This window comes from Mercenaria mercenaria, chromosome 1 (genome assembly GCF_021730395.1).
Source record: "Mercenaria mercenaria strain notata chromosome 1, MADL_Memer_1, whole genome shotgun sequence".
Taxonomy (NCBI): domain Eukaryota; kingdom Metazoa; phylum Mollusca; class Bivalvia; order Venerida; family Veneridae; genus Mercenaria; species Mercenaria mercenaria.
In genome coordinates, this window is record NC_069361.1 from 53,718,229 (window position 1) to 53,741,558 (window position 23,330).

General features: G+C 34.2%; 1 protein-coding gene across 1 annotated transcript; it reads right to left on the minus strand.

The window, feature by feature from the left end:
- On the minus strand, nt 1-16,935 carry LOC123537380 (glia maturation factor beta-like). Its single transcript, XM_045321081.2, has 6 exons — nt 16,877-16,935; nt 15,495-15,591; nt 14,263-14,312; nt 8,168-8,300; nt 7,299-7,372; nt 1-6,078 (listed from the first exon to the last, which is right to left on the minus strand). Exons 1-6 carry the CDS (start codon nt 16,877-16,879, stop codon nt 6,007-6,009), a joined length of 429 nt encoding a protein of 142 aa, XP_045177016.2. The 5' UTR covers nt 16,880-16,935; the 3' UTR covers nt 1-6,006.
- Nucleotides 16,936-23,330: the final 6,395 nt, after the last annotated feature.

The window sequence follows — 23,330 nt, forward strand, 5'->3', positions numbered from 1 at the left end:
TTCAGATTCAACAGAAATTTATTTCCTGAAAGTAAACAATTTTTCGTATCAGAAAATAATATGATAATTGTAAGATAAAACACTTTTGAAGCAATATTTGAAGAATGGTCCCAAACTGTAGAGGTATAGCGAGAGTATAGATTGACTAAAACACTAGGAAAACAGAATCTACACAAAGTACAGATTCAACACATGATTCAAAACCAAACGTGTGCATAATTAACATATATGTAACATATTTACACGAAAACCTCCAGGTTATTACACATACATATTTTAGCTGTATGAACATGCAAATAGATCCATGGGCAGTCGTGAGTGGCTTTAAGCTTGAGTTTGTAAACCAGTCTCACAATTAGAGCATCTAATCGGTTGTATCTGTGCACTTTCTTAAAATTGACCAATGGAATATTTGCACTCTGAGACCGGTCTAAATTGACCAATGGAACGTTTGCACTCTGTGACCAGTCTGCAAGCTGCGTTTATAATCTTAGAGTCTTGTCTACAATTGAAAATACATTCACCTATTAATCCTTAAAAATTATCATGCTGGACACGACTAATTGTGCCTTTGCAACCAGTGCAGATCATGATCAGCCTGCACATCTGTGCAGTCTGATCATGATCTGCACTGTTCACCGTTCAGTCAGTATCTTTTTGGTAATCCTCCCTTTTAACAGTTAATGGTACTGTCCAAACTGTAAGGACAAATTCATTACAGAAATTTAGCAGGGTAAGAGTTAAAAGACATCAAAGTATTTGTTTTTTGTAACATTACAAGAAATAATGTATCACATTAACATATATTTTCAAAGGCCAGTTTTCTTATTAAAAGGGCATACCTACAAAATATCATTACAAAAACAAATGCCTACATATATTATAAAATATGTAATATAAATCTATATTTCATCAGTTTTATATAAAGAAGAGCTATTTTCTTTTGAGAACTTAACAGAATACATAACAGACTACACACATGTTTTTTTAGACAAATACCGACTAGCACTCACTGACAACTTTAATTTTGATTTATTTACAATTACTGAATATTGAAAAAACTGGAGGCATGTCCCTTCAAGAAAATGGGCCATATATGGACAGATTATGCAAATCTGTAATGTTTTTTACATCATTCATACAGTAATATTTTATCACCACATTTTAATCTAAAACATTCAACCACTAAAATACTAAATCTGCTGAAACTTTGTTGATAATATCCTTTAGAAAAAGTGTTTTGCCTTTTGTGGATGCTCTGACTACACTCAGGCAATATTTCATTTAAGTGTGATCAAAAGAAGATCAAATGTATACTAGTAGTTTTACATTTTTCAATGAAACACTAAATTTTAGATTTGGCTCACTGGTGACTAGTGTCACATGACATTTTCAGTTCATACAATATAAATGCTTAAGTGGGTGTGCTACGTAACTGATTTGACCGATTCTTAGAAACTAGGTCAAATGTTACCTCTGACTTTAACTATTCAAATAATTCTTAAGACAGTGAACAAGTTTACAGAACCATTTTCATAACTTTTACAAATCTTATTGTTACCACGGCAGAATGAACCAGCCTTCATTTCATCACTGATAGGCCCATCAGAAGACAATAAATATACAAAACACAGAGACATTCTTCTCTTAAAAATGCTTCTCATATATTCCAACTACATCTTACCTAAATCATCCTAAAATTAAGGAAAAAACGTAAGGCATATAGATTTAAGGCTATTACATACTTTGAAAAAAAAGCACTCCAATTTCTTAATATTTCACTGGAAAAATCTTCTTAAACACCAACAAAACACAGCGTTTATTACAAAAATACAATTTGTGCATTTAGTGTACATTATAAAATGATTGCTAAATGAATTAGTAACATGTTCCACACATCACTGGATTCAAAACAACCTTTCAGACAGGGCTACAAACGTCTTCATGTGAACACTGGCGAAAGTCTAGGGTGTTAAAGTATTATGGTATTACAATCTATTAAATGTGTTACAGAAGGGAATAAAACAGTAAGAGAACTTTCCGACAGAGATTAATTTAAATTTCATAATCAGTCCTTAAATTTGGGGGTGTTCATTTTGGGTTTAACACTGCTTTATTTTCGGGTGTTTATTTTGGGTTTAGCACTGTTTTTCAAACAGTATTTCAGTTATGTAACAGCGGGAAGGTAATTAACCTGTTCTCTGGAAGTAACTGTCAACTTCTCCACATAAATCAGAGGTGAAGGACAAATGATTTCAGACACAATGTCTTTTATCAAATGATCATGGAGAACATACACCTCCTCCAGGAATTTAACTCACTACCCTGCCATCCATAGATTTGCGCTCTCTCTAATGAGCTAGCCAAGCAGGCGGAACAATATGGCATTGCATGTAACCTTTGCCAGGAAAGGTCATTTTGAAAACAACTGAACATTCATAAACTGTAACAATAGCCGTCTATATGAATAAGCAAAATCTTTAACATATTTCCACTAAACACAGTGCTGCCTGAAAGCATAAATTCAATCCACTATACAAATTGATAAAAAATGAAATAACAAAATTAAAAAAAAAAAGATTTTAACCTGATAGATAACAATTTGTGATTTTTTGTCTTTGGTATTAAAAATGGTTTTACAGGCATGTCTGCAAATAATTAGCATTACATTTCTAAGGGCAGAATAAAGTTCTGCAATACCAACGTTTAAAAAAAAAAATTAATAATAATTTGCACTTGAATACCCATTAAGAACTTTTCTGCAGATCCTTATGAAAGCATTAACAGTCAAAATATCTTATTGGTAGATACCTTTTAGACCTCAAAAAACATCGTTAACATCCATTTAATAAGCACCTTATAAGCATTTTACAAGGACCTTAGTACATATACAGTCAAACTTAAACTTCATTCGTAAGTACTTGATTGGATTGGCAAATTTGGTCGAGCTATCTGCAGTTCCAGTCATCAAGCAACAAACATTAGACAGGGATTTTGCAGGGTCCTGACGATGAGCTAATGCAATGGATGGTGCTCGAATTATCCAGATTTGAGCGAAAAAATAATGTAGAGAAAATTTCAATAAACTTAAACTAGCTTTCAATCCTGTCCACTTGTCTACATTATGTAAAACTGTTCTATTGTTATTTGTATATATGGTCTCTTTTCATCCCTACACGAAGCTAAATCACTTGTAAAACACTTATTTCAAAAGTCAAAAACATGGCATATTATCTGGCAAGTAGACATCTGATTACATTATGCCAAAAAATAATAGACTCCAATAAGAAATTTTTCCATACACATTTTAATCAAAACATCTAGTAAAAGTTATTTCAGAATATAGTAAAACACTGATCAATCGTAGTCGCAAGGGAAAAAGCATAAAAGTATAGTTATCTAGGGTTATCAGCGATTCAAACATAGCAAACATAAAGAAAATGGCCAGGGACCACATTTATTTGTAAAGGTTACATTACACCAATTCAGTTCCTTCTTTATTTCATATAAACAATTAAATCTTGAGACCTCATTTTCAGTGCTTTTGAGCATTTCAATGATATAAAAACCATATTAGCCATTTAGTATAACACGTCTTCTTACCAAAAATGAAAAAATATTGAGATGATATTCTACATTTAAGAAAAATAATCTGTTCTGAAAAACATCACCCTCTGAAAATGCTCCCATGAAATTTGCTGTTTAGCGATTATGCATATGTAGACATTTTCTCAATGAATAAAACTAAAACCTGAAAATTCACAATGAAAGTGGTCTAGATCTTTTCTCAATACAATAAGCAATACAACTAGGCCAAAAATATAACTGTCACATCCTTATATGACTCCTTATACCAGATCTCATCAACAACATGGAACTACATTTTAGACTACTTCTGACACATGTAACACCGAGTAGTCACTTCCTATTTGGTGTAATTAGTCCAAGATGTTCAAGCAAGGAATGTTTCACTGTATAATTATGCCAAAAACTATCGAGGTATTTATGGAAATAAAGTAAAATGAAAACTGTGAAACTAAAACATAGAAAGCCTTTACAAAACACGTTATAAATGCAAACTAGAGATGGCTTTTGGTAAATGCATATGTCTCCACATACCACTTCATTAAAATGTAAAGGTCAATGAATATGAAATAAGACGTATACCTGGAGAGGGTGCCACTCTTTTCCATAGGCTACCAAGTCACTGTGGCCCTGTTAGGTATAACACAATTAAATTTTTGAAGCTAGGTTAAACCTAACCATAACCTTTAGTCAGTATGTACTGGTGCTGTGTACCTACTCTATGGAATGTTTTGTATGGAAAAGAGTTTTTCCCATCTGGAGAAAGCTGTGATCTTGTCCTATGATCTGATGACACAAAAGTTTTACTTATCAGCTTTCGACTATAGGCATTCATTCTGTGTAATATGAAGACTGTATGCCCAAATATTCTCAGTTTACTGATTACAAAAAATAGATTTAAGTGTCAAGGCCACTGTGAACTTGTAACGTAAGACCATGTGGCCTCCAATTTTTTATCAGAAACTGTTTTCAGTATTGAGGACAATATGACCTTGACCATAGAGTTGCTGACCCCCTAAACAATAGGGGCTAACTACTGACTTCAGCCAATTATCCAATGAATTTTGAGAGATGTTAACCTGCTTTCACCCTATCTAAGATATGGGTCATCTACTGACATGAGCCAATGATTAATGAAGTTTGATGGCTGTAGGCCCAAGCTTTCTTCATTCAATAAACCGAAACCAAACTGTCCTTCAAATGACATTAAATGGACCTATATATTTTTTATTCACATATGCTGAAATGTAGTATACAGCTCTCACTGGTGTCAACAGAAGCAATTGCAAAATGATCTTTAAAATGCCATAACTCCATGGAAAGTCATTCATACAGAAAGTGGTGACAACTTAGATACTGTATGAACTATACTGAAAAATTTGGTAGAAATGTAAACATTTCTTTCAGAGTAGGTAGTTTGGACAAATTGTTTTGACAGACAGGCATGACAAAATTGATATATCTCTCATATATGCTGGGTGACATAATTTCAACAGGTCTATGCAGAAACGACATCATCCCTGATAAGGCATTAAGGTGTAATAGTTAAAGATTACATATGATGAGCCAAAGAACAGCTGAAGTTAAGGAAATGTGTACATTTTATATAATTGAGCCGCGACACGAGGAAAACCAACATACTGCGTTTGCGACCAGCATGGATCCAGACCAGCCTGGTTAGGATCCATGCTGTTCGCTTTCAAAGCCTATTGCAAGTAGAGAAACCATAAGCGAACAGTATGGATCCTGACCAGAATGCGCAGATGCTGGTCACAAACGCAGTATGTTGGTTTTCTCATGGCGCGGCTCATTATTATGTCTAAAATGAATAAAAAAGGGACATTTAAGGTAATAGACCCGTAATGACATTCGGCAATTTTCGTTCGATTACGTATACTCTCCTAATGCTTTTTCAGCATTCTCCACCTGCTAATGAAGTTCACATTAGCAACCATGCAGCTGTAGATTGCTGAAACAGCATTTGAAGAAAACGTAATCAAACAGATACTGTCGAATGTCATCATGGGTCCGTTACCCCGAGACTTTTCCAGAGGTTGCAATTTCACATCTGTGTGCGTAAGTGTAGTAAGTCCCTTCACATAACAGTAAGCGTCTGCTAAAATTGACCGATAATTCTAATCACATTACTCACTACAGGTAACTCTACAAATAATAAACCCTGTAACTCTGCTTTTACCTGTATGGTTGAACATGTGATCTGTGAAGCCTATAATTTGTGAAGAGTTTGTCATGTTCTGAATTGTGACACCTCAGACGCCTACTGAAATAAAGTTATCTCTCATGCATGCTTATCCGCACAAATATGGAATTTCAACCTCTGTATTATCCAAGGATAACTACACAGTCATAAAATATGATACTAATATTAGTTGCCTGTGAGGGCAGTTAAAATATATTGCACTATCTGAAGAAGCTCAGTTTATCGTTTAACCACTCCTCTGTGAAGTCTTCTGTATCCCTCAACTCAAAATCCTGAAACAGAAAGTAAAATGGACAGATATCTCTGAAACCAAATTTGAAACACTTTCTTAATCATGTCAGTTGAAGAAACAGTATACAAGCATTTTTAAAGACTGTTTCTCATTTTCTGTAACAAAATAACAATGTGTTATAAATCTGAAGTAAATGCTAAATTCTAAGGTAAAACCAACTCTTTTCTATCTAAGGGGCATTAATATTGAAAAAATGAAAAGATGCATTTTAGGCGGCTTATAAAGCTTTTTTAAACTTTACTTTCTAAAATCTTCAAATATATCTTTTTAATTATATTTACGAAGTATATAACCTGTACACTTTTGGAAAGATACCGAAGGTGCGTCATAAAATTTCTGAAACGCATTATAATTATGTCACCTTAAATGGAAATGTAGCAAAAGTACCCTGTTACAGTACTAAACAAGCATGTTATACATATTGAAAGTATTCTTATTTGCATTCTATGATACTATGATAATTTTTATTTTTTGGTTGGGTTTAACGTCACATTGACACAACTAAAGGTCATTTGGTGACTTTCCGGCTTTTCATGGTGGAGAAAGACCCCAGACGCCCCATCAAACATTGTTTTAAAATTAATTTTGTGATACCAGCTCTGACGATATTCGTTTGAATAACATACGGGTGATATTCATTTGAATAACACCGGACTGGGTGATATTCATCTGAATAACACTGGACTGGGTGATATTCATCTGAATAACACTGGACTGGGTGATATTCATCTGAATAACACTGGACTGGGTGATATTCATCTGAATAACACCGGACTGGGTGATATTCATTTTAATGATGCCCAGGTGATATCCATTTGAATAACTCCCACGTGTTATATGTTTCAATAACACCTGTACAGACAAGTTTTCCAATAATTTGGTCAGGCAACAAAGCAGACACCTGCTATGATAAATGTACTTGAATGTTCCTGAGTAGTGAATGACAACTTTATCCCATATCACACCAGCAGCCCTGTGCAATTTGTTTATTAACCTTCACCCTGCTAAATTTCTGGTCCATCTTTCAATTTGGGCAGTACCACTTGTTTATCGAAGAGGTGTTCGCTGAAATTTTACTGACTGAATAGCAAAAAGTGCAGACCATGATCAGCCTGCATTGATGACGTGCAGGCTGATCTTGACTGCACTGGTCGCAAAGGCAGAATCACTTTCTGCTAGCAGGCTAAAGGTTGTTATTACCTTTGTTATGCCAAGTTCTTTCTGTAAAATGTTTCTTGTTCCTGCATACATCATAGCTAACTCTGTTTTACATCCTGGAAACATATGTTCATAGTAAGTGGCATCAAAAAGAGTGTATCAACACATAAAACAAGAATATTTCCAAGCAAATTAAGTCCCCTACTAGAATTTGCCAAATCTCCTGCCATAGGAACCATATTTTTTAGAATGAAATTAAAATGAAGGTCCTGCATATTCTCCAAATAACTTATCACATACAAACCAGGCCCAATGTTCACAGAACATTTTCAGCTGAGTTTGATAAGGCGTAGGAAAAAAAATTGTTTGTTTCCGGTATCCCGACCTACCCTTAATTTTTGGCCCGACCCTAAATGTTTTTATGGCCTTGGAGAATATTTTTTTCAACTTTTTAACAAAAAGATGCAAAACTGCACTTTTTATGCTTTAAACATGGCCAGTGATGTTACAAATCAACTTACTGATGCTCTAAAGGCATAACCCCCTTATTTGTAATCATTTTTTGATAAAAAAAAATAATTTCCGAAAAGTCTCCCTACATTATTTTATTAGGTTTTAATACACGAGACAACTTGTCAACTGCAGTGTGATATCTGTTGTTATTTGTTTTTTTGTTTTTTTTTCAACAAGAACAAAAACAAAAATGAGCCGTGCCATGAGAAAACCAACATAGTGCATTTGCGACCAGCATGGATCCAGACCAGCCTGCGCATCTGCGCAGTCTGGTCAGGATCCATGCTGTTCGCTAACGGTTTCTCTAATTGCAATAGGCTTTGGAAGCGAACAGCATGGATCCTGAATAGACTGCGGTTTGATGTTGGTTTTCTCATGGCGCGGCTCAAATGACTTACCAGCTGGACATATATAGACAAAACATAGCGGATATGATATTCTACCATCACCATGGTCTCTCACGTAACTTATAACAAGAAACCTTGGCTGATGTTCTGGTAATTCTCCTTGCAGGTCTTCAATATTTGTGTCCTGAGAAAGACATAAATACTGTGCAATTATTTAATTTTGCGGGCATGACATTTTGTAAAAAATAAATGCTGGATTTAACGTCGCACCGACACATGATAGGTCATATGGCGACATTCCAGCTTCAATGGTGGAGGAAGACCCCAGGTGCCCCTCTGTGCATTATTTCATCACGAGCGGGCACCTGGGTAGAACCACCGACCTTCCGTAAGCCAGCTGGATGGCTTCCTCACATGAAGAATTCAACGCCCCGAGTGAGGCTCGAACCCACATCGATGAGGGGCAAGTGGTTTGAAGTCAGCGACCTTAACCACTCGGCCATGGAGGCCCCGCATGACATTTTGTGGTTTTAGCAAAAACGCCTATTTCAAAGGGGGGTATGAATTTATGCATTTCAACTCTTGAAGATTAAATGAATGGAAATACACAGTAATTATTTTACTTGTTTGTTGGGATTTAGTTTTGCTGATTTATGCAACCACAAATTTGACAAAAATAGTCCCACGACTCATAGTTTATACTAATTTATTTTAGATCGATTGTGAATTAAAGTTCTACAACTTATATTAATCACTCTCGACATCTCATTCCTGATGGAATCCATCGCCATGAGGTTATGAGAGAAGAGGCCAGTTTCCAATTTAACGCTGAGCGCCAAGCAAGGGAGTTACTGGTACCATTTTTCATGTCTTTGGTATGACGCGGCACGGGATCAAACCCACGACCCCGCACTCGAAGCGGACGCTCTACCACTAGGCTATCGAGACGCCGAAAGGGTTTGTGGTGAGGAAAGCCAAAAAAATATATCCGGCAAAAAGTTAAGGAAGAAGCAAATAATTTCTTTAGTCAAAATCAATTTAACAGAAAACAAATGTTTAATTAAAGAGTACACAATAAATGTATGATACTTTGATCCGGACTAAAGAATTTATTTTGAATGGGATATGCTTACTGTAATAAGCTTAGCTTTTAAAATTAAATGCAGTTAATTGAAATGTGAGCTTGAAGTTTAACTGGAATGAAATATTGTCTTTGAGTGGTTTGGCACCAGGTGTTGCTGTTTTACATGTACATTTGAACTTAAAAGATCAGATGTCCTTAAGAGAACACAGATAAGATATCTTGAACATGGCTGAGGGCAAGGTTTGTGCAGTCACAACTTAACATGTTGAAGGTTTGAACATTTAAAAAAAAAAAAAAAAAAAGGAATGGAAATATATATATCTATATATAGATATATGTATATATTTATTTTTTTAGGGCGTGGGGGTGCAGGGGAACGGGAGAGGAAACAAAATTTCACATGCTGATTATAAATATTGATTGAAAATTAAAAATGAAAAAAAAAAAAAAGGTAAAAGGGTGAAGATGGAGTGGGGGGGGGGGGGGGGGGGGGGGGGGGAGAGCGCAGAGGATGCCTGATCAGTGGTGGGCATGACTGGGTGGAGAAGTGAGGTGGGGGAATAGTACAACTTGGAAGGTTTGAAAAAAATCTAAAATAAGAAATGAAAAAAAAAAAAAAATTGGGAGTGGGGGGAGTGGGGGAGTGGGGTTGGGGGGGGGGGGGGTGTGACCAAGGCAAGTGGGTGACCAGGTGTGGGTGCGCAACTTCACATGTTTATAATAAATGTTCACAGAAAAGAATGAAAGAAATTTAATGAAATTCTGCCAAATGGTAAGTTTGTTATGTACAAATATGTGGATTTTTAGACAATTAAAGGGCAATAACTCTGAAGTTACAAAAAGAAATCCGTACAAAATTGTCTGTGCACAACCACATTATAGTGCTCTAAATTCTGTTAAAGTTTCATAGTTCTAGGTCAAATATATCAAAAGTTATGATGCAGAAATTGGCATATCTATAGATCTATAGTACCCTATATAGTTAACACTAGAAACTTCTAAGGGCCATAACCCTGGTGTTACTTGGGCAATCTGTCTGAAACTTGATGGGCCCCATAACCTCATAGTGGTGAACATGTATATGAAGTTTGTTTGAAAAAAGTCTAAAATAAGGAATGATTTTTTTTTATATTTTTTTTTTTTGGGGGGGGGGGGGGGGGGAGGTGTCGGGGGATAGGGAGGTCTGTGATCAAGGTAAGGGGGTGACCAGGTGTGGGTACACAACTTCACATGTTTACAATAAATGTTCGTGGAAAAGAATGAAAGAAATTTAATGAAATTCTACAAAATGGTAAGTTTGTTATGTACAAATATGTGGATTTTTATACAATTAAAGGGCAATAACTCTTAATTTACAAATAAACCCAAATGAAATTGTGTGTACACAACCACATTATGGTGATCTAAATTCTGTTTAAGTTTCATAGTTCTAGGTCAAATATATCAAAAGTTATGATGCAGAAATTGCCATATTTATAGTACCCTATATAGTTAACACTAGAAACTTCTAAGGGCCATAACTTTGGTGTTACTTGGGCAATCTGACTGAAACTTGACGGGCCCCAAGAACTCATTGTGGTGAACATGTATATGAAGTTTTAAATAAATATTCCCAACCATTTCCTAGATATGGCTCCGGACGGACGGACGGAAGGACAACGCCAAAACTATATCCCTCCGACTTTCGTCGGGGGATAACAAGCAAATTCGATGAACTGGTATCCCCCGCCGAAAGGGTTCGTGGTGAGGAATGGCAAAAAAATATATCCGGCAAAAAGTTAAGGATGTTAATAAGAAGCAAATAATTTCTTTTGTCTTGTTGGATGGCTCGGAAGAGTCTTTACGTGCTACCCTAGATATGCTACATAAATTTTCATTTTATTCTGGTCTAAAAGTTAATTTTGAGAAGACTAATGTTATTTGGATAGGTGCAATGAAATACAGTACCCGATCTATAAAGACAAAGTACAAACTATCTTGGGGTACTACAAGGTTTAAAATACTTGGTATTATTTTTGATGTAGATCTTGATAATATGATAATGCTTAATTTCAATGATAAGTTAGAAAATGTTAAAAGGATGATATCCTACTGGAACAGAAGATTACTTACTCCTATTGGAAAAATTACTGTTGTAAAATCATTGTTAGTTCCTCTCTTTACAAATTTGTTTATAATTTTGCCAACACCACCTAACATATTTATGGATAATTTAAACAAATTGTTATATGACTTTGTATGGAATGGCCCATATAAAATAAAGTGCTCTGTTGTTGTCAAGAATTATGAAGAAGGAGGGCTAAAAATGGTGGATATTTATAAATATGAACATAGTATGAAAATGTCATGGATAAGAAAAGCTTTTAATGGAACTGGAAAGTGTTATGTGTTGTTAAAATCAATATTTGACTTACATAGAATTGTTAATCTTGGAAATTTGTATTGCGAAAATATAATGAAAAGGCTAGGAAACAAATTCTGGTGTGATGTGTTAAGAAGTTTTATCTCTTATATGGATAAGATGCCTGTTGAAACTGTAGATGAACTTCTTGCAATGCCATTATTTTATAACAGCTGTTTTTAAAATTAGTAACAAAGGTGTATTTGATAAAAGTATGTTTGATAGAGGTTTTAGATTTGTTAAAGATTTAATATCAGACACAGGTGAATTTGTAGATATATCTTACTTAGAACAGTGTATTGGTAAAAGGTTAAATTTTGTATTTTATGAAGGTTTAAAAAGTACTATAAAGTCCTATTTAAGAACATGTAATATTAGAATAAGTGGTAATTGTAGCTGCTATGGACCTGTTGTCTCTTGTTATGTTTCAAAAGTTTTATTTTCAAATATGGCAAATAAGCATGTGTATAATGTACTGATTGCAAACAATGATATACCTACTAGTCAAGTTAAATGGAACCAATGTTTTAATAATATTGAATGGAAGTATGCCTATAAATCTGTATTTCTCATGACAAGAGATTCTTACATTCAGTGGTTACAATTACGAATACTCCACAGAATTATTGGTACTAAGTCTTTATTATATCATATGAATATTGTAACTGATAATCTTTGTACTTTTTGTAAAGAAGAGGAAGAAACAATTATACATCTGTTCTGGTCTTGTACTTGTATTCAAAATTTATTGCAAGAAGTGAAAAATGTTTTACTGGTTGCGGGTTTATCCCGCAAACAAAGTTAAGTGTATTTCTGACAATCATGTAGCATCTTTATTTGATTCCAAATCACAACTAAAGGAATTTGTTCATGTGCTACACAAAGTAGTCCCATTCATGAACAATGCGGATGAATTATCAATGATCAAGCATTTCTTATTCATCCTCTATCCATTCACACTGGCCATTTAGATTATATAAGATTTGTCAATATTTAGGTATTCCAGCCCATGGTTACATCACTGACTTCCAGCTGTCAATGTAAGGTCAGGCAGAGTTTATCTTAGATCAAGGCATATTAGTATTTGTTTTTTATACATGTATATTTATAGATTGGCTTTAAAATGAAAATAAACCTAGCAAAACCCGCAACCACCAGACATCTCAAGGCTTTGATTGAATAATGGAATAACTGTTCAAATAAGAGCAGAAGACTTTATTATAGGAAATTGTGAAAAAAGAATTGAAAAATTTTACGTTTTGTTCTTACAAATTAAGAAATATATTTTCGCTTGTAAAAGAAAAGAGATTGTACCAAGTTTTTATGGTTTAAAAGGTTATTTGAATTGTGCCTGGCAAGTATACAGAAGCACCAATATAAAAGAAATAGAAAGAGATAACTGGGCAGTTGTACAGCTTTTTATTGTCAGTCCACATACTTAATCAACATTTAATATTATAATCTGTTGCCATTAGATTAGTAAATTGTTTTTCAATTATTTAGAATAATCAATACAGCTTAATCATTTCTTCTTTCTATGTACTTCTTTTGTATGTTTCAATAACCTGATAGTACTTATTAAAGAGGTTTCTTTTTCCTTTTAAAGTAAGGTTGAACTACGTTTTTCTAGAAAAAGATATGTACATGTTAATCTTTGAATGTTATAAATGTTAAAAGTAGGAAAAAATCTTTGAATGTTATATGTAATATGTGAATATTTTAATGTTGTATATGTTATATATTGAAATGTAAATGTAAATTTTGTGATGAATAAACGGGCCTTAAACGTGGTTCAAAAAAAAAAAAAAAAAAAAAAAAAAAAATTTCTTTTGTCAAAATCAATTTAACAGAAAACAAAATTAATGTTTAATTAAAGAGTACATAATAAATGTATGATACTTTGATCCTGACTTATGAATTTATTTTGAATGGGATATGCTTACTGTAATAAGCTTAGCTTTTAAAATTAAATGCAGTTAATTGAAATGTGAGCTTGAAGTTTAACTGGAATGAAATATTGTCTTTGAGTGGTTTGGCACCAGGTCTTGCTGTTTAACATGTACATCTGAACTTAAAAGAACAGATGTCCTTAAGAGAAGTACAATCAAGTAAGATATCTTGAACATCGCTGAGGGCAAGGTTTGTGACAGTATCAATAACAACCTCACTGATATGTGTTATTTATATATTCTATCCTTGTTTTAATCAATATTTTCAAATAGGATGTCTATTTCTATCTCCCCTTTGGAGGAAACCTAAAGACGTCTCATACTTTACAATGTTGCTTTTTTTCAGTTACATAGTTTTAGACATGAGCTAGTATCCATAAAACTGTAAATTTGTGAGACATTTTTATAAATACATGTAAATAAATTTTTAAGGAAAAGGTTTGTTTGTTGCATTTTAGTCACACCGACACAGTTAAGTGCATAATTATGACAGTATTCAATATCGAAGCTTTTATGGATGAAGGAAGATCCCAGATGTCCCATCCAGGTAACATTTAAGATAGAGATGGGCACCTGGATCAAATGATCCACAATCAGCATAAAAACTCGTTTGTTTCTTCATAGGACAATCCAAACAGGACTTAAGGAAGTGGCCAAACTACCACAAACCAATCTCTTTTTTTTTTATGTATAGAAATGCTTCAATTCGTACCTCAAATTCTTCATCCACAATTACTGTCTGCGAGCTTGTATCAACTTTCACTATAAATAAAAGCAAGAAAAACAAGTTCATTATCCAAAAAACGCCATGTCAGTAAAAATAGTTATATAGTCAGAAATTAAAGGTTAAATTGAACTTAATCTTAACCTTTACCCTGCTAAATTCTTAAAATGGACTGACCCATCATTCAATTTGGGCAGTACCATTTATTATTTGAAGGGGTGTTTATTGAAAATTTATTAACTGAATAGCGAACAGTGCAGACCATGATCAGCCTGCACGGATGTGCAGGCTGATCTTGGTCTGCACTGGTCGCAAAGGCAGAATCACTTGCTGGCAGCAGGCTAAAGGTTAACTTGTGAAAACCTTCATGCATTGGGCAGATGACACAGGTTTCTCAAACATGTGTTGAAGCATTCTCGGGTTCAAATCCAGCCTGGAACATACCGTCTCATCAGCAGAATTATTCCCAGGAAGTAGACCCAAGCGTAAATCGTTTAAACTTAAAAGTAATCTTACAATGAAAAAAATTAACTAGCATTTATAAACTAACTTAATAAGCACTTACACATGATCTGAAATTAACCCTTAGCCTGCTAAATTTCTAAAATGGACTGTTCCATCATTGAGTTTGGGCAATACCATTTATTATTCGAAGGGGTGTTCACTGAAAATTTACTAACTGAATAGTGAACAGTGCAGACCATGATCAGCCTGCATGGATGTGCAGGCTGATCTTGGTCTGCACTGGTCGCAAAGGCAAAACCAATCGCCGCCAGCAGGCTAAGGGTTAAAGGATGGCTTAAATAAACTGATGTGTATCGGTAAACATATAGTTTTTTTTTTAGTTCAAAAACTGATATAAACTGATATTCCTGCAAACTGTCATCAATTCTGTATGAACATACACCTCTGCAAAGAACTACCAGTTTCAAGTTTCATCATCACATAAAAGGTGAAGGTCTATAGGCCTTAGAACTAATGGTTTTGATCGAGCTGACATCCAAAAACACTGCCAAGTTGGGCTCAAACTCCAGACACAAGAATTTAAATCTGGCACTCTTACTAGCAAGATAAGGATCTATCTTCTTTTTTTACTTATTACCCAATGTTGTGTGTAGAACTTTTATCATTCTTCTTCAATTCTCTCAAATTTATACATTACATTTGTGTCTTATGATTAAGTTATTGTGAAATGAAGTCATATAAGGAAAGTACTTTACACAATAATGCTGCAATATTTTTCTCTTTTCTGAAGCGAAATTTTTTCAGCTTTGTGGTAACATCATTACTGATTTCACACACTTGTACATTTTGTGCCTGAAAATAACACAAAGATTCAGATTTTTATTTAAAAAAAAACAACAACAAAAAACAACAACAACAAAAAAACAACAAGAAAAACAGATCATATTAAAAAAGCATTTCTTACATGTAATGGATTCTTAGACTATTACTATCATGAAAGTATGTCCAACTTTCAATCCTTTTTAGCTTAGCTAAGACATTGTGACCTGAAACAGTGTGATAGCTAAGGCATTAAAATTACCTGTGTCTTTGATAAACTGTTTATTTTATAGCCTATTAAACCAAGTTTTTTTTTTTGTTGGCTTTAACAGCAATGGGTTCAACAGACAATTAATTATTGGTCATATGGCATCTTTCCAGCTTTAGATGGTGGAGGAAGACCCCAGGTGCTTGTCTGGGTATTATTTTACAGCCGGCCGGCAACTTAGTAGAACCATAGACTATCTGTAAACCAGCTGGATGGCTTCCTCACATGAAGAATTCTATGCCCAAAACAAGGCTCAAACCAACATTGATCAGTGAGGGCAAGTGATCTAAGTCAGCCTCCTTGACCTAAACCAAGAAGGGGAACAGCTTAAACATTTAAGAAGATCAGTACATACTTGGAATGATCCTTTATAAATACAGTTTATTAAAGAGCTGGCTACCTTGACTTACATGTTCATATACGATATGTTACTATGTATATATAGCCGCTACCTAGACCTTTAGTCTAGGTAACCGGACCCGGCTACGTAGACATTTGGTCTAGGAAGCCGGAACCTAGCCACTGCCCTTTTACATTCACACTGATTTAGTCAGTAGAGGATAGCCTCGATTTTCATTTGTTGACATATGAAAAATAACACAACAAGCAAACATTTAAAATGTATGTCAGAATATGTCTGTCTGCATGCCAGTAAAAGAATGATATGAAAATTTATAAAATAATTCAAGTCTAAATACAAAATTTATCAACCTATATCCGCTATACCCTAAAATTCGCTATACCCTAAAGCACTGTATTAATTCTTTGCTCGACGTAAGTGTTAGGCAGTGGAGAAAACAGCAAATAAGATGAAGAAAGCAATATGAAGGTTCTATGTCAATCAATCATTCAACAAAGTAAGGGGCGTAACTAAGATTTATGCGCTTGTTTGGCAAATATACAGTAAGTTGCTTCCTAATTTAGTTTTCATTGTTTCGTTAAGGAATCAGCTGTTGGAAAAGTAAATGATGTGCAAGAATAGGTCGTTAATTTGGTGAAAACATTCGAATGTCCATTCAAAATAAGAGAAATAACGCCGTTTTTCTTTACCATTTCTACTTTCAGTTTCAAACCGGAAGACGGAAGTAAACCGGAAGCAGCATTTGTCTGTTTTCATATCACACAACTACCAGCTCACATGAACCTGGAACGACTATACTATACAATTATGGACAAGATAACACAGATCAATGGAATGTCTTCTCCCCGTATTAGATCTTCCTGTATGTAAACATAAATAGATAATAATAGGTTGGTGCCGTGGATGGAGAGAATTAATCGGGTGAGCAGTTTTTTGCTCTTTTTTTTTATTCGGGTTTAAACATTGAATACCAGCTGTCATTAAATTTCTTGTTTTGAAAAATAAATATCTAAAACAAACACGAAGTAGAAATATGCCCTATAAATGATGTTTCAATATACGTTATTCAGTTATTAATGAATCTTCTAGAAAATAAATATTCAAAATGTCTTGAATATCCCTAGGAAAAAGACAAGCTACAAGTGTGCACCATGACATCGAATTTATGACGTCATAAACTACATGCACGGTATTTTAATTTACACATTTGGAAATGTTTTAAGTGACAAGCAAAAATGATCTTAGATGTATCTTTGTCCTACACATGCGTGTAAGATGCGTTTATTTCCTTAATATTAAAATAACTTTTAATAAATTGTCAATTTTAAATAACACTTCTTGTTTTTTTACAACCAAGGAAACTTTAAATTTTATTGAAACATGAAACTTTAACTAGATTTTATATATTCTAAGAAGCGGCGTTTTGCATGCTTGTTTGGTGCTGTTTAAATGATTCATGTGCTGTTCTTTAACTTCAAATGATGAAAAGGAAGGTGCTAATTAATCTCTGCCATACCAGTCTGAACTGTTGAAGACATAGAACATTTGTTACTGGTAACAAAAATTCTAGGGTATGTGGCAACCTCCAGATTTGAGCCATATCTGGTTGAATGTACTAACTCTCTTTAATTTTGTGTTAACTTCTTCCGAATTTGAGAGGTCATGCCATGTGTTGTTACAATTTTCGTAATATTTTAATTGTTTAAAACTTATATCCTTTAACCATTGTGCCTATCTTTCATTATAACCATTTATTCATTGTTAAATTTCTGCTTTAGACATATATTTTCTGAAAATACATAAGCGAATAATATTTCGTATTTAAAAAGCATGTAAAAAATAGTATTGTGAGACCAGGGTGATCTCGCGAACGCTTGGGACAGGTGCCTTACTCTGGCTCATTAGACGCACTAGCAACGAAATATAAACAAAATGGCGGGTGCAGACGAGCAAAAAGATAATACTGGTATTCTTTGATTTGTACAAACGTTACGTTGCTTTCGATATTCTAATGTTTATTGGTTTATTTTATCTCAAATATAATATGAAATCAGGTGCTGCCTAACAGATGGGCAAACCCTAGTCCGACTAATTGTACACGAGTCTTGTTTTATGTGAATAAAAAAAATTTATTATGTCAAAACACAAGTTTGTCACTGTTTTAAACAACGCACTCAAAAGTTTACTCACATTTTACACGGCTCCACTTCATATCATGTGATCATGGATAAACTTTTCTATATAGCTATTGACAATGCTGTATATGTTGTATGTATGCCAAACATTCTAGCCAGAAGTGTGTTTAAGTAAGGTACAAACAGTCCACACGAATGCCCCCTGTCCAGTGGTTAGACCAATAAAATACTTTTCATTAAAAAAGAGTACTCTAGCAAATTAGTATTGATTAGTGTATTTCAGAAAATAACCGGACAATATATATGGTTATAATTAGTCCCCTACCGTGAAACCGGAAGAAACTATAGGTTTACCCTCCGTCTGTCCATCTGTCCGTCGGCGAAAAAGAAGTGGATTATGCGATTACTCAAAAAAGTACATAAGCTAGGTTCATGAAACTTGGTGTGTAGTTACAGGACGATATGTAGATTATGCACATCATTTTATTTTTTCAGTCGGACTAAAATTATTGGTTGCTATGATAACAGAAATTCCGTCTGTCCTTCAGCGAAAGAAAGTGGATTACACGATTACTCATAAAAAAGGGTCCTAGCAGTATCTATGACAGCACAGGCCCAAATCAGCCTTTGGGGCACAAGATATATATGTACAGTTCATGAGATAAAATTTTAACGCTTTTGTATGCTAAACATTTATATGATCATGCTTAAATCTGCACATACAGTTATTACAATAAAAATTATCTCAAAGCAGGTGGATGTTTAGAAATTTTGTTCAGTATAAATTTTATGAAAAGTTCATGCCAGATATTTTTTCTGCTTGTTTTAAGTGCGTAAAAAATCTTTGTTTCTGACCATGGTCTGTATCCTTTCCAACCATGGTTTACATACATAATGTCTGTGTCAGTTTGTTTTTAACCATGGTTGTAATTTTTAACCATGGTAACAAAGTTGACCATGGTCAGTCATATCTCAACCATGGTCTACATCAGTTGACCATGGTGGCCTTTTTTTCAACCATTGTTTGACCATAGTCAACCATGTCAAAATTTCTGGTCCAACCATGGTCAAACATGGAATGGCTATGTTGAACCATGGTTGAACATGGTCACATTTCGCAGGGGGTTGTCACTCATTGTCTGCCTTAACGCGTGTTAGTAAGTTTTTCGGTTAAGTTTTTTAAAATCAACATATCTCCAGGTTAAGTTTTTCAAACAGACCTTGGTCAAAGTTTGAAGTGGTTTTAGGCGCTTGACTGTCAATCAAGAGGTCGTGCCAACCTCTACGGCGATTACTTCCCCTTGCATTACAGTAACTAATGAACGCCAGGGAAGGTAATTTCTGCGAATAGCTTGGAGGTCGTGAGGTTGTATCACGCCTTTGGTGCTTGAAATTTAAAATTAATAGAACATGCTTAAAGACTTGTGTAAATAAAAGATCAGAGCAGAAAATAAAATATGAAAACTGTGACTGACTTGACAGTTATTGTAGTTTGGACTCCATAAACTAGACGCACCAAGAGTCAAACCTTAAGGTCTGTGTCCACCTTTGCTCTGGTCCTCACAGAAATTTTTTTGATCTATTTTATGTATGCTTTCCGTTGCCAGTGCCTGGTACCTCCTATAAATGGTTATGTACAGTCCTTGCCAGTAGACTTGTCCCCCATGGTACCTATGTACTTAACTAACTCATTTCCAGTTTAAATACATTTTTTTGTATTCTTATACTAATCTGCAGAAAATACATGGTCAACTTCTTCTATGGCATCTAGTCTCTCTCATTATAAATTTTGAACAACTATTGAAAGAAACAGACAAGTTCACCCCTAGATGAAAACCGCTTCATTAGGCCAACTCCATGCTACCGGTGCAAGGGTTAAAATGGTACAAGTATGGTAAGCTGTACCCCGCCACTACTGATATCTTGTGGATATGTGTGTGACATCAGAATTGTCAGACTTGGTATTGGAAATAAACAACCTGTTTTCTAGCAAAAACTGAGAAACGGACTATTACACTTTACACAAAGTGAGGCTGAAATTGTCAGATGTCAACCCTAATGGACAAAGCTGACTTTCATTTACATGGAATTATTCTATTCTTGTGTAATTTACATATATGTGTTTTGAGTATTACGTAAATGGTATTTTTTTCAATGATATAACAAAATTAAGGAGGGTATAGGATAGTGTCAAAAAGCACGAGCTAGAATATGCAGATACTATTTTTAGTGCAAAAAGAATCCAGTTGAAATCAACTGTAAAATTTACATTATGTGGCACTGGGGCTTTAAGATTAGCATGACAAAATATCTATACAACTTTGTTTATTACAAATATACAAAGTTTAGCACTTTCATAGTATAAAAAACCACTGCACATAAAATGAAGGAATCAGTTTAAAAATAGAAAGTCACAGAAGTACATTTTAAGTTCCTTAGATGCAGGTATTTTTCAAAGTTAAGAAAGTATATTTGAAGTTCCACTTGAATCCTCAGTTGTTTGTTAAAGATTCTAAAGTATCATTGAAGTCCCCTAGTACTTCCTTGAAGTCCCATGCACAAAAGTGGAGCACAATTAAGGCCCCAGAGACTTCAGGGGAAGTATGAGGCAGAAGTACAATTGAAGTCTCCGGGACTGAATGCGAAGCAGGTCTGTGTGATTGGAAGTACCTTTAAAGTACATCAGAAGTGTATTTGAAGCAGAGGGCTTACTTGAAGCTCCTACTATTTTTGTGGCTGGGTAGTTTCATTTGTTGTGTTCGGTATATAACAACACTGAATCCAAGTACCTATGGTGAGAGTTTTTACAGCATGAAAACATAATGCCTGAAAACTGTTTCATCTAAATATATAGGGAAAAAATTAAGGGATTTAATTAATGTAATTCTTTTTATCCTACCTTCATGCAAAATAAAGGCAAAAATGAAGGGGTCAGATAAATTTTGCTTTATCTAGTCCTAGTTTCAGGGGAGATGGATTTGCTTCGTTTTTCAATGTTTACTTCCGGTTGATAATTTTTCCCAAAATAATCATTGCACATAAATTTCCCAATTTGAAAGGCCAAGGCCTCTTCCCAATTTCCTGAAGAAAAGCCTTTAAGACAGACTCGGATCTAGTTGGAGGTAAATTTTGAACTTTAATTAAAGAATGATTTTAGATTAGAAGGTAGGATAAATAGAACATTAGGTTACTGTCTTATAAATTTAAATTTAATAAGTTTGTCTACAAAAATATAAAAGTCTCCGCAGAGCCTCGACTTTGATATTTTCTCAGAGTCACTTAATAAATTTAAATTTATCAGACTCTAACCTAATATTCTCTATCTAAATAGGCTATACTAATCTTTTATAAGATCAGATTATCCAGTGTATTAAAAATATTCCAGTCGTGTAAAAAAACTCACAATTGCCAGACCGACTGCCCTGTGAATTTCAGTGTGTTTTTTGAACACCGGGGTTCCAGATAAGGGTGGTTTTCAAAATAATGAAGCTTTTTCTTCTCTCTCACCTTACTTTTATTCAGTTCAGTTTTAGAACCAATATCCACAAACATGATTAAATAAGTTTCAAACCATACACATACACCCGTTACATATCATTTATGTTGAAAAAAATACTGTTATACATATTTCCTTGTCATAAAACCATGCAACATTTTTCATCCATCTTACTGGAAATTCAATGAACTTTCGAATTAAAGGCTGAAATATTTTCTGATTGGCATTTCTCAACACTTTCCTACCATTATTTCCTTCAACTTGGAAGTATTTGCTATTAGTGTTGTAAAATCGGTTTCAAAACAAAATCGATAATCGAATCGAATCTGAACAGCTATTTCGATTCACAATCGATTATATAATCGAAAGTAAAAGCATTCAGACTTACCTATAATTATACTCTTATTATAGATTCCACTTAGGCAATACTGTCAATACATTTCAGATAATTTCATAAAACAAATATACTATGCTTTTATCATTACTTGGGACTTGGGACTAGGGATGTTTATTAAAATTGTACTAGTAAATACTTTTCTTGACAAGTAAATTAAACCAATAACAAGTGTCAAGTGATCATGGTGAATACATTTAATGTATTTAGGGAATGCATTTTTACTTTTAACTATAAATTTCTATAAGTATGAAATTGGTTAATTTAATTTCAATCTCGTTGGCTTGATGAGATAAATATAAAACAAGACAGTTCAAGACTATTTCAAAATAAGGTTGACAAATTGACAGACACAGAGAGGCACATCGGGATCATTGTTTAATAATTCACAAAGTCCATACGAATTACGAAGGGTTCGAATAGTTTGGGTACGAAAAGATACCTTTGTTCACATATGATTTTCGGCAGAGTTTGCAAATAACAGATTGCATGTTGAGGTATTCTTTAATAGGTGGTCCTTGTTTTGTTTTTTCGAAGCCAAAATAAGCCCACACAGTCGGCCAAACTTTTCCTGGACACTTTTTTCTGCCATTTTAACGTGTGAGAGTGACGTCCCTTGCGGTTTAATTAACGAAATGTATGAAAATAACGGATATATGGAATGAACGGAAAGGGATCAATTGCGCGAAAAGCGCTAGCGACATCGATTTCAGAACTCCAACATCGATAGTCGGCGACCTGCGGCTGCCGGCGACGATTATTCGATTTAACTCGATCATCGTTTCATCACTATTTGCTATCATAAAAATAGGTGACCACCATAAAAAATGAGTTTAAATTTTTAATCCCTATGTCACACTTTTGGTTCATTAGTTTGAAAACCACCCATAAGCATCCTTTAAGTTATAATGGAATTATTTTCATGAATAACAAATTAAATTCAAGACATGTTGTTAAAAAAACGATTTGAATTTTTATATCATTCTGTTTTAAAACCCCTGAAATTGCCAAAAATGCCAAGAAACCATCTTCCGATCGTTATGTTTACACTGAAATATTTCGTCAGGGTTTTGAATTATGATTACATCACTAATGCAGGTTAGCGATATTATCCGAAC

Bases quoted from the DNA above. Each gene is read 5' to 3' on its own strand.
- LOC123537380 (XM_045321081.2), bottom strand. The intron at 14,313-15,494 runs GTAAAGTACTTT...TTTTATTTATAG, and splicing joins AAATATTGCAGCATTATTGT to TGAAAGTTGATACAAGCTCG. The intron at 7,373-8,167 runs GTAAGTCATTTG...ATATGTTTCCAG, and splicing joins TGTCTATATATGTCCAGCTG to GATGTAAAACAGAGTTAGCT.